The 16522-nt window shown below is 34.2% G+C and overlaps 1 protein-coding gene across 3 annotated transcripts in view; it reads left to right on the top strand.

Moving 5' to 3' along the window:
- The first annotated feature begins 9672 nt into the window (after positions 1–9672).
- Positions 9673–16522, top strand: part of LOC123552635 (CNK3/IPCEF1 fusion protein-like) — an 85125-nt gene continuing 78275 nt past the window's right edge. For all 3 annotated transcript variants that reach the window (XR_008370469.1, XM_053540280.1, XM_053540279.1), the window contains exons 1-4: positions 9673–9828; positions 13962–14131; positions 14747–14970; positions 15815–15944. Coding sequence is in view for 2 of the 3 variants with exons in the window: in XM_053540280.1 (XP_053396255.1) it covers positions 9747–9828; positions 13962–14131; positions 14747–14970; positions 15815–15944 (606 nt within the window). In the remaining variant the exon portion in view is untranslated. The remainder of the gene's footprint in view (positions 9829–13961; positions 14132–14746; positions 14971–15814; positions 15945–16522) is intronic.

Here is a 16522-nt window from a genome sequence, read left to right as displayed (position 1 = left end):
AAAATAATAAAATATACATTTCAAATAGGAATCTAACTCTATGTAATCGGTCTTTTTGTTCCTTAAATAATTCTCTACCAGAATATACAAAAAGTAAAAAATGTCATTAAATGTTGTTTAAATGTGATTGACCACCTTTAAATGGAACGCAGCTAAGACGTGATGTTAAACGTGCGTTTGGTGAAAAGTTACATTTAGAACATTTTAGAATACATTCTTCGCAGCAATATAACCCATGGAATTATACCTCAGTTTTTCTTATTACTTTTAATAAAGCTCAAACACATGTCAAAGAAATACTTTATAATATTTGAAGTGATAACAAATAAAGGCGGGGTAAGCTTAAGAATTTAAATCGTTAGTGTAGGCTAAACGCAATCTTCAAGTACGGGGATCATAGGTTTGAATCTCTGACAAGACAAAGATTATGACGCTACGTGCAAAATTGCTGCATGCTTGTTTGTAAAATAAAATTGTTAACGTATTTTTAATATGTTTCTTCAAACAAAGCTTCATGTTTGATGCGCATTATATAGAAAAAACTGTCCCATATTGATTTGAAATGTTACCTAATAAAAAGCAATTTTTGTTATTTTCAATTGAAATTTAGGCATCACGCTAAAGTAAATTATTATGTAACGACAATTAGAAAGTCAGGTTATGGAAAGGCAGAAAAAGTAGATAAATAACCTGACCCAGATATATCAGTAAGTAAATAATCTGGCCTCAGTTCCAAAGTGAACAAAAAAATAATTTGTCCAGATGCCAGCAAAGATAGCTTAGAACCGTCAAAAAATTGCTTGCTCCATCAAAATGATTGTTCCATTGTTGTAAAACAATAACTTTCACATTAAACCTTGTCAACATGAGTTTCAAACAAAATGTTACTATAATCTAACTTTTCTTCAACTAAGGACATTTTATATTTTCTTGAAAATACGTCATTCACAACCAGAGTCAGGGACATTTTCTTATCACATAGATATATGGATACTTTCTTTCCTCCAATAAATAAAGACCTGAATAAACTCAAGCATACACATCACATGAAGAGAGGGAAACAGCCTACATCATAACTTCTATGCCATGATAAATATTTACTGCTTTTCTACATAGATGTGACATCGTCAGGGAATAGGGGCACCTAAACGGAACGAAATTCTAGAGACAGTTAAGATTAACCCGAAATTCTAGAACAGAGACACTTAAGATGGGAAGTATCCATTGATCAGAAGCCCCTTTCCCAGGAAACAAAACCAAAAGCCCATGTCCCATTTATGGAACGGGCACGTTTTAAAACGTAGATTTTGTCTTTTATTGAAGAGAATCTATAATAATTGCGCAAATTCGAGAGTAATGATGATGATGATGATGATGATTATAATAATAACTTAATTTAAAGAGGATAACATATTTGGCTATAGGCAGTCTAACATATGGTTTTCTAACATACACAATGAAAAGAGATTAAAATGCAGGCAATATCAGAAGATAAAATTGTATACAAGTGGTTAAAGAATAAATCTTACTCCTAATCCGCGCACCATGGAAACTCTTATGTGAGAAAAGTATAGAAAAACGTTTGATTACATTTGTTGTATTATATGAGCTGCACCATGAGAAAACCAACATAGTGGGTTTGCGACCAGCAGGATCCATGCTGTTCGCTAACAGTTTCTCTAATAGCAATAGGCTTTGAAAGCGAGTAGCATGGATCCTGACCAGACTGCGCGGATGCGCAGGCTGGTCTGGATCCATGCTGGTCGCAAACCCACTATGTTGTTTTCCCCATGGCACGGCTCATATATTATTAAATTTTATTTACAACTGAGATGCGGCACCAAAATTTATGGAAAACAACACATTGAATTCACATCTCTTTGTATATTTTACTGCGAAAAATACATCTGAAATAAGTAAGAGAAAAAGCATCAACAAACGCTTTACCTTCTTTCTTAAGGTAGTAACATTTAGGATTAAGTTGTAAAAAAAAAGTTTTCTCTAAGCCCACATTTCTTCTGCCATGATTACTATTCTGTCTGTTGGGTTAAACTAACGTCTCACCGACACAATTATAGGTCATACTTAAATTTCATCACGAGCGGGCACCTGGGAAGAACTACCGGCCTTCCGTAAGCCAGCTGGAGAGCTTACTCACATGAAAGAATTCAACGTTCCGAGTGAGGCTCGAACCCACATCGATGAGGGGCAGGTGATTTGAAGTCAGTGACCTTAATCACTAGGCCACGGAGGCCCCTACTATTCTGTTTAAAACAAATTGAAATGCAGAATTTGAATAGATGAATAAATAAATAGTGCACCGGCACAAGGTGACTGTATATAATAACTTATTACATCTAACTCGTAGAATCATGGTATTTTAGTGATAAAAATATTTCTGGGGAAATCATACGCATTAATGATATTAACACATTCTTAATAAAAACGATCAAATATTTAAGATAAAGTGGAGATAAAAAATACATCTATTGATAGTAATTTAGAGTATTTAATTTTAAATTTCAGTGATAAAATCTAACCGATTTGCATATTCTTATCATAAGATCTTAAATGCTTCCATAATTATAATTGGTATGCACATGATAACAATGTGTGAATTTGCAATTTCCGTCCAGTCATCATCTTTATTTTTGCATTTAAACTAAAAACTAGTCTCTGTAAACGGTATGCTGAAACTTTTTTTAAAATTCATTTACGAGATGTTTCAATTTTACACAAAAATCACCGTATGTGTGTATATATCTGTGGTGATTACTTCTTCAGATGCTTGATATAACAAATCTTTATGATGTTTTCCAAATATATACAAAATGTTGTTACAGTCCAAACTTTATATCTGAAAATATATTCTTTCCCAATCTGTTTTTTTTTTAATACTACAGCTTGAGAAATTTATGTCCCATACCACATGGATAAACCAGAACGTGTACGTCGTACTTTTTTTTAATTTGTTACCGTTGGAATTACAGATAGTTAAAAAAATCCGTCCTACTCAGTCTTCTGTGCCGATATTTGTAATATTGTAACAAATGCAAATATGGCAGTGGATATTGTTTAAAACAGTTTAGCTTCGATCTACAACAGTGTGGGATTAGACTATGTAAATGCTGAAGCTTGAAGAACAAGAATATTCCATTTTTATGCTATGACTGATACTTTTCGAATTTGTAATTATATGCAATTCTGTCAATATGAGATAAGACACGTATTTGAAACAAAGCAATCTGTTCCGACAGCGGTCAAAAACAACAACAACAACAACAAAACAAACTTTCAAGTATGTCAGTTTACATATTACAACGACTCTCAACCTTATTACTGTCAATATTTTAAAAAAGATTTGTAAATTTTATTATATTTTCTTCTAAAAAAAAAATATAAAGAAAATTCTTCTATTAAATGTACCGCAGAGTTATATTTAACCGTCGACACTGCTTGTCTATATATTCCAGTTCTCTCGCAAATCTACGAGAGAGAGAAATGGCAATACACTCCTCACAAGAGTGCTCGCATATAAACAGACATTAACAATTTTAGGATATTTTCATTAAAATATTATTTATAGATATATTAAATCCGAATACATGGTTTAAACTGGAGCAATGATATAAACTTCTTCCCAGGTTTGAACAACTACTTCTTTAACGCGTTTGTGTGTATGAGCAGTACTGTGTATTAGGTTTAAAGCTGCTCGCCCGCACAAAGGTTTATGGATTTACCGCTCTATATGGTTATGTAGGAAAAGTAAAGCGTTGCAAACGGTTTATTATTTTTCAATATAGCCATATAGTGCTGTGAATCCGTAAACTTGTTTTCATTAGCCATTTTCTAAAAACGCTACGTAGATTTTCGCTTATTTTGTTGATTATACATTTTCATTTTATATTCTTGTTACTTAAATGTTGCTTTTGAGAAATTAAATTTTTTCGACCAAACTGAGGGCGAGCAGCTTTAAAACAGATGTTACAGTAGAAATGTGTACTACCACTGAAAATCTGGAAGTTCTTTTTTTTTTAAAAATAAATGTCTGTTAAACATGGCATTTAATTCAGAATATAGCTCCAGAAACAAAGTAAGTTTATATATTTTGTCACGTTAATTTTATATAATGAGAAGTTTCTACTCGGTTTAAGTTAGTCTCTAAAATAAGCTATAAAAAGATGTGCATTGCGATCATATTTCATTTAAAATATTGTACATAGTTTTAAGAAACAAAAAAAATTTTTTAGTTGATTAATGACGATGAGGAATAACAAATTGAAGTTTATTTTGTTATGATCTGTTTCAAGGAAAGTTCTCTTTTTGCCTACCTGTAACAAAAATTATAAATAGCAGCTGAAAAGTAAGTGCACTGACCCATTAATATCTTTAGAAAATTATGTATTACTAAAGGACTTCTAAATTGATTTAACATAGACATTCATTTCTGCTGATTTAAAATGTGTGATCACCATCCCCACATCCACATTGATCTGTATCCACCTTTGTGTATATATATATGTATATTTGTTCACATGTTATTACAGAATGTATGTTTTGTAATCTGTGTTTATCAAATAAAAGATCTGTTCTGTTCTGTTCTGTTCTGTTCCTTTAAACTGTCAATTAATGAGCAAAGTTATAATCCTTTTGGGTCAGCCTTTGCCATTCAAGGCTTGAATCAACAGGTTTATCAAGGTGTTCAGCTCATTTGTATCCCCGCTTCATAATCATGTACTCACCAGGTTCTTTAGCATTGGACCAGCAACTTGCAAGCTGCGAGTACACAGTTATACTTTTGACGCCAATGTTGTCTGTATTTACAATCTGTTATAATGTAATACTGTGTTTTATATTACTAACGGCAATTTGAAACATTTAGATATATTAAAACAGGGTCATGTAAGCAGAGTCTGAACTCTTCATAAGTATATAATACCAGGTAATAATGTGATTCAAGCGATTCTTTAATCACAGTGTTCCTAAATTTTCACGATACGGTATAAAGAAAATGTGACATGGGAAAGATAAAATATTCTCATACTTCGGCTTATGCTGTGACTTCTATAAAAACATAGATAGTATCAAATGCATGTGGCAATTGGTAGCTGTCCTACAAATAACTACAGAATGATTTGCACACCCATTCTTTCAACTTCTCTAAGAACACAAAACCCTCAATTTTTATGTCGAAATAAGACGATTTTTGCCGCTTGATTACCGACAAACACCTGTCGGCAATACCCGATTAACTTAATTATGTCCAATCCCTTATTGCCTCTCATCTGCGCACAGGAAGTGGACAACCTTTTGCATGCTGGGTAACAGACTGTCACCTCTGTTGTTTACATTTGCCGCGGGACTGTATTTAAATATTCAGTGTACCTAAATTTTACCAATTTTCAATTTACGAGACAAAACTTCATTTGATGGTATCTCCGTTGCACTTTGACAGTAAGACAAGTGTTTCGATGACATTTCACAGCTCCGTCATGTAATTTCGATCAGATATAACAGCCTCATTGAAACTGTGTATTATTTATTGTTCAATGAACATGAAGTGCTGGTTGTTAGATTTACCGCAAGAGCAAGTTAAATGTGTTGATGTGACAGTTATTCTCTGTAACCACTTAAAAAATCAGTTTTGTATTAATCCTAAACACTGTAAAAATCAGTTTTGTGTTAATTCTAAACACTGCAAAAATCAGTTTTGTGTTAATATTTTGCATGTGTTTTGAGATTACTCTGACGGTATTTAACACAAAAATGTTATTTTTAGCATTATACGGGTATAAACAACATTGGGACTTCTTGCAAATCCATGCATCGCGCTCAGTCAGTTCCTTACCATTTATATATGTTTAACTTTTTAAACATGTCAAAAACAGCAAAGATGGAATGTTGGTCAGATGCCGTCAGAGTCATAACCTTGCTACAACGTTACAATATTGCGGAGAATCACATCTTTCACCACGATAAAATGATAATTCTGCAAAGTATCAACATATCGCTTCTTTTGCATATTATTACGCATGCAAAATCATAACTGATCAAGAGTTCTTCTTTTTCTTTTACGATAATGGCCTCGTTCAATTACTGATACATTCTGGCCATGCGTGGGGGTTAAAAAGTGAGTTTGTAAGATTTCAAGAAATAAGAATAAAGAATATGAAAGTTCATTACTATTACAATTTTAACGCATTTAAAGGTTTGCGTTGGAGGTGGGGCAAAAAAATGTAAGCCGTCATCGGCATGCAGATTTCAATCTTCGGACTAAAATCTCGACGGAAACATTTTGCTCCACATAATAGGCGATATTTTTTGCCAAAAACCGTTCAAGGAAATTGATTTGTTATAATGGTATACAAAAATGTCAATCAATAACGGATAGACGATTAAAGTGATAACTGTTCAATATTGGATCGAAATGTAGCCCACAAGATATCAGATGGTCCGACTAAGTACTACCGATCTCTTAGATCTGTTCGTTATAAAAATGATATCGGTCCAATTTTGGCTGGATATGTGTTGGTTGGCTGGAGTGTAGAGCACTTGTTTGGTCTTACAATCTTATTAGGTGGTAGTGTGTTAATATAAATGAATTCTTAGTTTTGATCATATAGTATACTTGTGCGGATAGCTAACAATTTTTTCCTTCTTACATTTCCAAGACTGAAAAGGTGTTTTCCTGTATTTCACAAGGATAATGACGTACGTATGTCTCATTAGTATGAGTTCCAAAACACTCAGCTTTTAATTAAAAAATCCTCGGTTTCTTCTTTCCTTGGCATTTTTTTTTCACATACGCACTGATTTAGTGTGTACAGGATAGCTTTCATTAATTATCAAAACCACACCTAGGCTAAATGTACTAATCAAGATTTTTTACTATATATATTAGAGTAATAATGCGAAGGCCCCTATACTCTTTTAAAAATATATTAAACGTTTTAAATTTCTACCTAATACTTTTCATTCAATGATGTTTTTACCTACATACTGATTTAGTCGGTACAGGATAGCTTTGATTTTCGTATGATGACATGTGAAAAATAAAACAACAAGCAAACTTTTGAAATGTAGATCTATGTAAGTGTGTATGTCTGCAAACCAGTAAAAAGATAAGATGGAAATTTATTCAATAATCTATGTCTAAATGCAAATATTATCAACCTATCCTCTGTACCCTTAAATCCGCTATACACTAAAGCACTGTAGCATCTTATTTTTCTGACAAGAAGGGTTTGCATGGTTATATTATGCAAGACTCGAGTTTAATCATGAACGTTTCTTATCCATCAGGATACCTTAGTAAGCGTAAAAACAACACTGATTTTCAGTAAGAAAAAATGTATTATTTAATATTAACATCATTGACATATTTTTAAAGATCCTCTAACCACACTCGGAGACCTTTAGAATGATTTACAGATTATCTCCGGTGTCACAAATTGACATACGGGCCTTATTTTATATGTATTGTAAATGCAGGTATTGCATCATCTTTTTGTAAATTTTTGAGTTATTGAGGTAAATGTCAGATTTCACGCATGAAATACCTCTCATGTTTTTCTGTATTTCATAACTTAAATTTCCATGTAAATTTCATTAAATTCTGTTCAGTAATAAGAAAGTTGATATTTTATAAACTTCAGTAATTTATGTTTTTATCCCCAAAACCACTATAATGGGCCTCAAATTGTCAATTTAAATTCGCGCCAAAGTAGTTAGATTCCCCGGCTATATCGTGAATCCCGTGAAAATAGAAATAGTAAGAGTCCACGGCTTAGCCGTGAATCCCATGAAATTTAGTATTTGGCGGAACATTACCCTTTAAATAGACTGGACTAGATATGCCTTGCGCACACCACCTTACGACTTTATAGACGAATCTATGTCTGAATTATTTTCTTGCTAGAAATTTATGCTCGATCGAGGTAAGAAATTTATTTGTTAGATTTTTGTATGATTTTTGCATTACGATTTTTATTTGGTAAATTTTTGTTCATTCTACAGAATTCTGTAACATTTACTTTTCGGCATATGATTTTAGCTAGTTTCGGTATGTCAGGATGATTTATTAAAATTTTCAGACTTTTGTAAATTATTTAGAAAGAGGAGTCTAAATGTTTCGTTTATATAAGATGTAAAATTTGTACTGAAATTTGTAACATGATATTTTTAAAGTACTTTGTTTCAAAAACTTATGTCAAACATTTTTGTTAATTATGGAACGCCATTACTGCATTGTATTGTTATGTATAAATCTATATGGCAAGTCTAGTACCATGTATGTAATATATTATTGTAATTTGTAATTGTGTGCCAGTCTATAGCACATCTAATTAATGTCCGTTGTAGTGTATGGCATTTGATATTATATGGATGCCAACTATGATATAACGTTTGATTTATATTGAATTTTGTTAATTTGTAGTTGTAAATAATAGCTGCAGTTTATCATGTCCGTATCTATAATGTTTCATCATATACTTTTCATATCTTTTTCATACTTTAACTTTAGTCTTTTAAGTAAGTAATCTTTGTAATATGGAAGTAATAAGTGACGTATTTTAATCATGTGACGTTTGAACTTAGTAGCACATATGTTTTGTATAAGTAGCACGTATTATTTATGGGAGCCTACGGAGGTATGGTGTACCCAAAGGAGCAGTTTTATGCCCTGACTTATTTGTTTTGCTATGGTGCTTACCATATGTTATATATTTTAGCTTCTTCCGCCAGACGATTTTTCCTGGTGATGTCATAACCCGGAAGTACAATGCCCGAGGTTCACTTGTCTTCACTCGCCTGGATGTGATATTCCCAGCGCAGAGCTTACGTCCCATGGTTGTGCCGTAAACCGCAAAGACGATGATTTTTGTTATCCTCTGAAGTCAGCTCAGGGATGCAATCACCTACCACCATAGGGAGCCAACACGGAATCAACGTATTCACGGTTTAAAGGGACTGTATTTTGAATTTAGAAGCTATGTTTTGTTTGTGCTACTTAAAGTTCACAATTACATTAAAGACCTGTGTCACGTCAGATTAGAATGGACTATAAGAACTTTTGTATCTAGAGATACTGAACTTTTTTTTTTCTTTCTTATAATCAGTTTTTTTTTCTTTTCATATCTATTCATTGTTAATAATCATCTTATGTAAATAAATTTGTAAATATTGTAAAGGGTGTTGATTTGTTCTGATGGTTACTGTCGCCGGTACGGCCTTTCCTGTCACATCCGGATCTTGCAAAAAAAAAGCCGTCCTGTTACGGAATCTTTGGATCAAACAGAAGAAATAAAAAAAAAGATTTTTTGGTCAAAAAGCAAGGGAACGACTTAAAAGATTTTAAGCTGTGATGCATGTAAAAAGCTCAGATTAGCTCAATTAAGATATGAGCCGTGCCATGGGAAAACCAACATAGTGGGTGTGCGACCAGCATGGATCCAGACCAGCCTGCGCATCCGCGCAGTCTGGTCAGGCTCCATGCTGTTCGCTTTTAAAGCCTATTGGAATTGGAGAAACTGTTAGCGAACAGCATGGATCCTGACCAGACTGCGCGGATGCGCAGGCTGGTCTGGATCCATGCTGGTCGCACACCCACTATGTTGGTTTTCCCATGGCACGGCTCATATTGTTTTTGCGTTCAATTATTACGATTATTAAAAAAAACGGCTCACCGTCAAAAAATGACAGATGCCCGTCAAATTGGAATAAATTAGTAAATATTTGCGTCTAAAATGCTTCTTGACAACCAGAAGATGGCTGCCAACATCCAGTTTGAGAGATGGACTGCTGATCAAGTGGCAGAATGGCTGCGTGGTAAGTAACTGTTCATGGTATTAGCAAAATGAGAAACATTTGCTTCCTTATCCGGATTCGTCCTCAGGAATGTTCGCACGTTTTAAAAAATATTTTCTGCGTTATAAAATGGAAATACACAGTGCTTATCCTAAAAGGAAATAATATTATTTTGTGTCATTTTGTTCTTATTCTTTGAAATATGTCATTTCTGTGTAAAGTAGCTGAAAAAGCGAACCATGCAACAGTTATGTACATGAGTGATACTTCAATATTACTTGGCTGCTGAAATTTAATGTAAATAAATGTACAACTCTCCATTATGGGAACAATAATCCTAACACTACTTATCAACTTACTGTAGTCCAACTAATTTGACGCGATCCTAGGAAATATTGAGATAATTTTTTCATATGGGCAATATCACCACTTGCGTCAAACACTCGAAAGACCAAAATAGTTGAAGCAATTTCATTGATTTATGCCAAAGTTATCAAATAATATCCAAAATTATGAATTTTCTGGTGATTTAAACGTATGTACACTGATGAGACTGAAATAAAGAAGAAATATATATGTATGTACTGGACACAATTAACGTATACTGTATCCCTACACGCAAATATGCGCACTGTGATTCATCTTCCGTTATTTTGGTTCTTCAAAGTTTTGACGTTTAAATTGCCCGTCACAAATATAAAACAATCTGAATGGCGAATTATTTTGTATGGAATGATATTAAGGTAAATATTACACAATGCCTGCTGACTGTTACAATTTACTCACTGACACTCCCATTGTGCTTACTGGTATAGTAATCATGCATGCTGGCACCTTTAACACGCATGTTGATGATGATATCACGCTTGTTGACAATGATACCATGCTTGCTGACAGTGATACCATGCGTGCTGGAAGTTACAACTTCTTTGCTGCTTAGACCCCGATGTCTATATCATAATTTCATTTGGCAAAATGACAGTGCCGTGTAGCGTATTGGAATATTTCAACATGCCGGGACTGTATATAAGCAACATTGCACAGTTACAATGCTCACAGAAAAAAATACACGATGTGACCACACAATATGAAAGATGCAATCAGCAAATTGAATTGTGTCAAATCGTCAAAGCGTACAAAAATTACATAAAATTTACCTGTAAAGCTGATTTTCTTGCAGCAATTGTGAGTAATTGAAACAAAGGGACATAGCTGATAGCAAATGGTTTAGCCAAGAGCTAATTAAAATTCGTTATAGGCCGGATATTCCCGTTACCTTTTGTGAAAACTACGAACTTGCGCCCCCTGGTATCAAAATGTGACGTGCAATGTTGCACTTTGCATTATGCTTACTTTCAACTTGCTTAGTGGCTGATTGCATCTTTCACATTGTGTGGTCACATCGTGTATTTTTTTCTGTGAGCATTGTAACTGTGCAATGTTGCTTATATACAGTCCCGGCATGTTGAAATATTCGAATACGCTACACGGCACTGTCATTTTGCCAAATGAAATTATGATATAGACATCAGGGTCTAAGCAGCAAAGAAGTTGTAACTTCCAGCAGGCATGGTATCACTGTCAGCAAGCATGGTATCATTGTCAACAAGCGTGATATCATCATCAACATGCGTGTTTAAGGTGCCAGCATGCATGATTACTATACCAGTAAGCACAATGGGAGTGTCAGTGAGTAAATTGTAACAGTCAGCAGGCATTGTGTAATATTTACCTAAATATCATTCCATAATTTTGACTACAACTTACTGATAATAATGTCAGAAGTGGTATTAAAAATGAAAAAAAAAGAACGAGACCTTGGTATTACTTTTGATACAGAACTGAAATTTAGGCAGCACATAAGTGATTGTATAAACAAGGGTAATAAAATTGCTGGATTGGTGAGAAGAACATTTCTTCATGTTACAGTTAAAACCTTCCGTAAATTATACAGAAGTTTAATAAGACTGCACCTTGAATATGGAAACATTATTTGGCATCCTCATTTCAAAAGGACATAAATGCTATTGAATCAGTTCAGAAACGTGCTACTAAGCTAGTTAAGGATGTGAGACATTTACCATATGAACAACGTCTAAAAATACTGAAAATTCCAACCCTTGCTTATTGAAGGTTTCGTGATGATATGAAAGAGGTATACAAATTACTTAATAAAAAGGAGGATATAGATCACAAAGTATTCTTTGAAGTTTGACTTAAGGTAGTTCTGCACGTTTGATAAACCGGAAGTGATGGCGTAACGTCATTTATCCGGAAAACGTAGAATAAAGCCTGGATTCGGCGTACGGAAATGAAAATCATTTTCTGAATTAATTGAAATCTGTGAGTAAATTTATTAAAATAGCACTGTTGCTATATTTCTAACATTAAAATATGATATTAAAACATATGACACGTTAAAATAATCAAAATAATGTCTTATAGTTAGCGTGAAATGTCCTTTTCCCTTTAATCATGGTCAAATATCTCAAAAATAAGCACACGGACCTATACATTTTATTTCACCAAACTATAGGCCATGTGTTTATTTACAACTGTGGGAAGTTTCATCAAAATCTACATTGTAGAAATATTTCTATTCGCGAAAATGTTATGAAAGTAATTATTTTCCCATTGACTCCCATTATGAAATATTGCGTGAGGTCCAAATTTTTCAAATCAGTCTAGCAAAAAATCAAGCACACGACCCTATCTTTTTTATTTGCTGAATATTTTAGGTATATTATGAAATTTTGAAAAATCAGAGTTAAATCAAATTCTACATTGGAGAAAAAATTTCGATCCAAACGTGCAGAACTACCTTAAATGAACACTCTTAATACCAGAGGTCCTGAATTTAAATTGAAAACCAAATCCTGTAAACAGGAAATTAGGAAACACTTCTCAATGCGGGTTATTTCTGAATGGAATGGACTCCCAAACATTATTGTTAGTGCACCATCGATCAACAGTTTCAAGAACAGACTCGATACCTACATGGGAAATGCCAAGTATACCACCTATCCGGAACAGAACTGGGTTCAAATCCATGAGGGGGTTATAGAAGACTGATGTCTTGCGATCCTAACAACAGATGTAAGATGTAAGATCAAGTAATTCTTGCGAGTTCCAGCTACTCACAACAATGCAGGACCTCCTGAAGAGGTCTGATGCAGGCTGCAAGATTGACATGGTAATACTTTACATGGCCCAGACTTTTGACACACTTGCCCTTTGAAGGACGATGGAACTTCTTCAAAAGATGAGACTGTCTGGTGTCAATTATCTATCTATCTTCTGTTACTGTCAAACCCTTGAATTTTTTACCAGCTTGACAAGCAGATCCTTAAGAAAGTCCCCAACCTTGGGGTCACCTTAAGACCTCAAGTGGCGTCCTCATATCAGTAGCCTAACTCCAGCCTTGGATTCCGCAAAAGAAACACTTAAAGCACTGCCCAAACATTTGCAAAGGATCTGCTTACATTGCACTAGTAAGACCCACACTCAACTTCAGCTGCATTATTTGGGACCCCTATCTACAAATGGACACCAATAAGCTGGAGAAAGTACAACACCATGCCCCCAGGTTCATAACAAGATTACACCTGTCCGGCAGGATGGGTCACTCAGATGCTGAATGGCCTCAACTTTCCATCCAATCAGTTAATCTTCTGTATTTTTTACAAGATGGTAGCGGCCTTGTGCCAGCTGTATCTTGTCATTACTGATATTTAACCGCTGTATGAGAGAAACACAGAATTGTACCAAAACATTCACAGACATGCATACAATCATTACTTTTGTGACTTTTTATAAATTTTAACTTTCTACATATTGTTTATTAACTTTGTTGAAAAGGCTCATATTTGTAACTCAATTATAGTCTTTAATATAAAAAATATTAAAAACATGCTATGAACTGTAGATTATGTCAACAGTTGATTTTAGACAAATATAAGAAGGCAGTGTTAGAAAATGAAAATAGTGTCAGTTAATTTATGTACTAACCAGAACTAACTTAAAGGAATTGCAACCACATACCTTTATTATTTTCTGCACCTTAAATGTGGGAATGTCATATTATAATCACATATATGTCGAGGTTTTTCTCTTTAAAAAATATATACCCTGGTATTTTCATATTGTATTTTCAGGTCTAGATATGGATGATGCAATGATTCCATATATGCACTATTTCCTCAATAGTGGTGTTGATGGCAAAAAGTTGATGTTGATGACTCATGCTGACTTGGAGAAACTCAATGTTGTCAAGTTTGGCCACCAAGAACTCATTCTTGAAGCCATAGATTTACTAAGAAACCTTGTAAGTTGTTTTGAGCTAAATTTCTTTAAGAAGTTATCCACTTTGTAGTATATGAAAAGTAAAATCTGCTTTCAAATATTTCTCAGAAACATTTTACTGGCATCAATAAATAATTGCTTTGGGGCCTCCGTGGCCGAGTGGTTAGAGTCGTTGACTTCAAACCATTTGCCCCTCATCGATGTGGGTTCGAAACCTCATTTGGGGCGTAGAATTCTTCACGTGAGGAAGCCATCCAGCTGGCTGGCGGAAGGTCGGTGGTTCTACCCAGGTGCCCGCTCGTGATGAAATTGTGCACGGAGGGGCACCTGGGGTCTTCCTCCACCATTAAAGCTGGAAAGTCGCCATATGACCTAAATTGTGTCGGTGCGACGTTAAACCCAACAAAATAAAATAAATAAAAATAATTGCTTTGGTTTAATTTTGTGGACTTATTTGCAGGGTTTACACTTAACTAAGACACATCTGTCCCTGAGATGCTTATTTGGCTGGCATTTTAGCACTAGGATGTTTTTATCACAAAGCATAACTTGAGATTTGAATTGTGCAGTTTTGTATGAATGACAGTTGTATCTTATACTATTATGCTATTTGTTTAACATTTTCTTCTTGTTACAGAGATATGGATATGAAACTGAGAATCTTCAGTCGCTGGCTCTGCAGTTAGGGTGTAAAGCTCGCAGCTTGAATGGTGATGTAAGGGCTCGTACCGGAGAGAATGACCGCAATCGGGCAAACACAACTCATTCTGGCGACAGTCATAGACGTTTGTCAGTCGGAATCTTGTCATCTGTTGCTGATCTGGTGGCTACTTTGAAAAGTTTGGTAGCATGGATGGATAAGTAAGTACACTTAAAAGTCTGTAAACAGGTATAAATCATTAATCTTTTTAAAAAAACTTTCTCGTTACTACTCAAAACTTGCATAGAATGTATTACATTCTAGTGTGGTACTTTGTAATGTAAAGAGTTAGTCTGTACTATTAAATTCATTTTATATTGATTGTGAAAAATTTGGAATCTTGTTTGAATTACTCTATCAAGTCAACAGCTTTGGAAAAGCCAATGTTCACTAATAATCAGTGACTCATATGTAGAAACACAGTTCAGACTCATTTTGGTTAATTATAAGAATCTTACTTGCCAGGGTTTTCCCAACCTGAGAGACAGCCTGTAATGGAAAACCAAGCACTAACATTGTTTTAATACCTGCACTGCAAGGGTTACGAATACACCTGTCTTAAAACTCTTACATAGGCAGGTATTTTACAACTCATACATAGGTCTTTTACAACTCATACATAGGCAGGTATTTTACAACTCATACATAGGCAGGCCTCTTAGATCATTTTTTGGACAGGGTGTTGATGAACGGTGAGGTATAACTATAGTGTTCTGTCCATTGGCCAGTCAGGCCTCGTTTAGCGCCCAATGCGCAGGTGCCCTTGGGATGGATATTTCTATCCGATGTGTAAACACATAACAGTTATTATTATCCCTTTGTTGACCAGCCAACATCTTATACAGTATTTACCTGCTCCCCACATTAAGTTACAGGAAATGTAAAGAAGAATAGTTAGCTGAACTGTGTTTTGAATGACCTGAACTAATTAAATCTTTAATAGATGAAATATTGAATATGGTTGAATACTTTTGTAATAGTATACTAACAAATTGATGTTTTCAGGGCACCATTTAGTGGTTTCCACGATTTATGTTTAGTGAGAAATACTATTGTTAAACAGGGACTGGATCTCATCAACATGTGTCAAAGGGAGGCTACTATACCTGACATAGAATTCAACCTTACTACAACAGTAAATAGTCTTGTTTATATTTAACTATTACATTAGTGTAAAATTTTGTAAATATATTGTATAGGATGATTCATGATTGTATATAATGACTAAAATAAGAACTTGTCTTATAGTACAAACAAAATGATTTTATTTACCACTGCAAGCAAAATTTAGTAGTCATTTTAAGGTTTATCGTGAGGTCGGTCTATTGCAAAATACTTGTGGCATAAAAGGTACTCCAGTGGAACTTCATACACATGATCACTATGGACTGTACTGTATATTATGTCAGTTTTTAAAATATTGCTGAGTTATACCCCTTGGACCTAGACAAAATATGAACACTGGCATTATTTGTTCATTGTGCAAACTTCTTTCATACTTTTGAAGGCATTCTATTTAAACTTCATACACATGATCACATTGAAGGAGTCAGTTAAGGCATTGTTTTTGTAATGTGTAATTCAATGTCAGGCTTTAAGTGTCAAACTTTAAGTTTTTTTTGTGTTATTTGTGTAATGTATAATTCCATGTCCCTAAACTTTGCTAAAGGATAAAAAATCTGAAATGATTTTGCAGTGTAAAGTCTACCCTTC

This window comes from Mercenaria mercenaria, chromosome 4, assembly GCF_021730395.1.
Source record: "Mercenaria mercenaria strain notata chromosome 4, MADL_Memer_1, whole genome shotgun sequence".
NCBI lineage: Eukaryota > Metazoa > Mollusca > Bivalvia > Venerida > Veneridae > Mercenaria > Mercenaria mercenaria.
The sequence above is the reverse complement of the archived record's forward strand: the minus strand, read 5'-3'. Positions and strand labels throughout refer to the sequence as shown.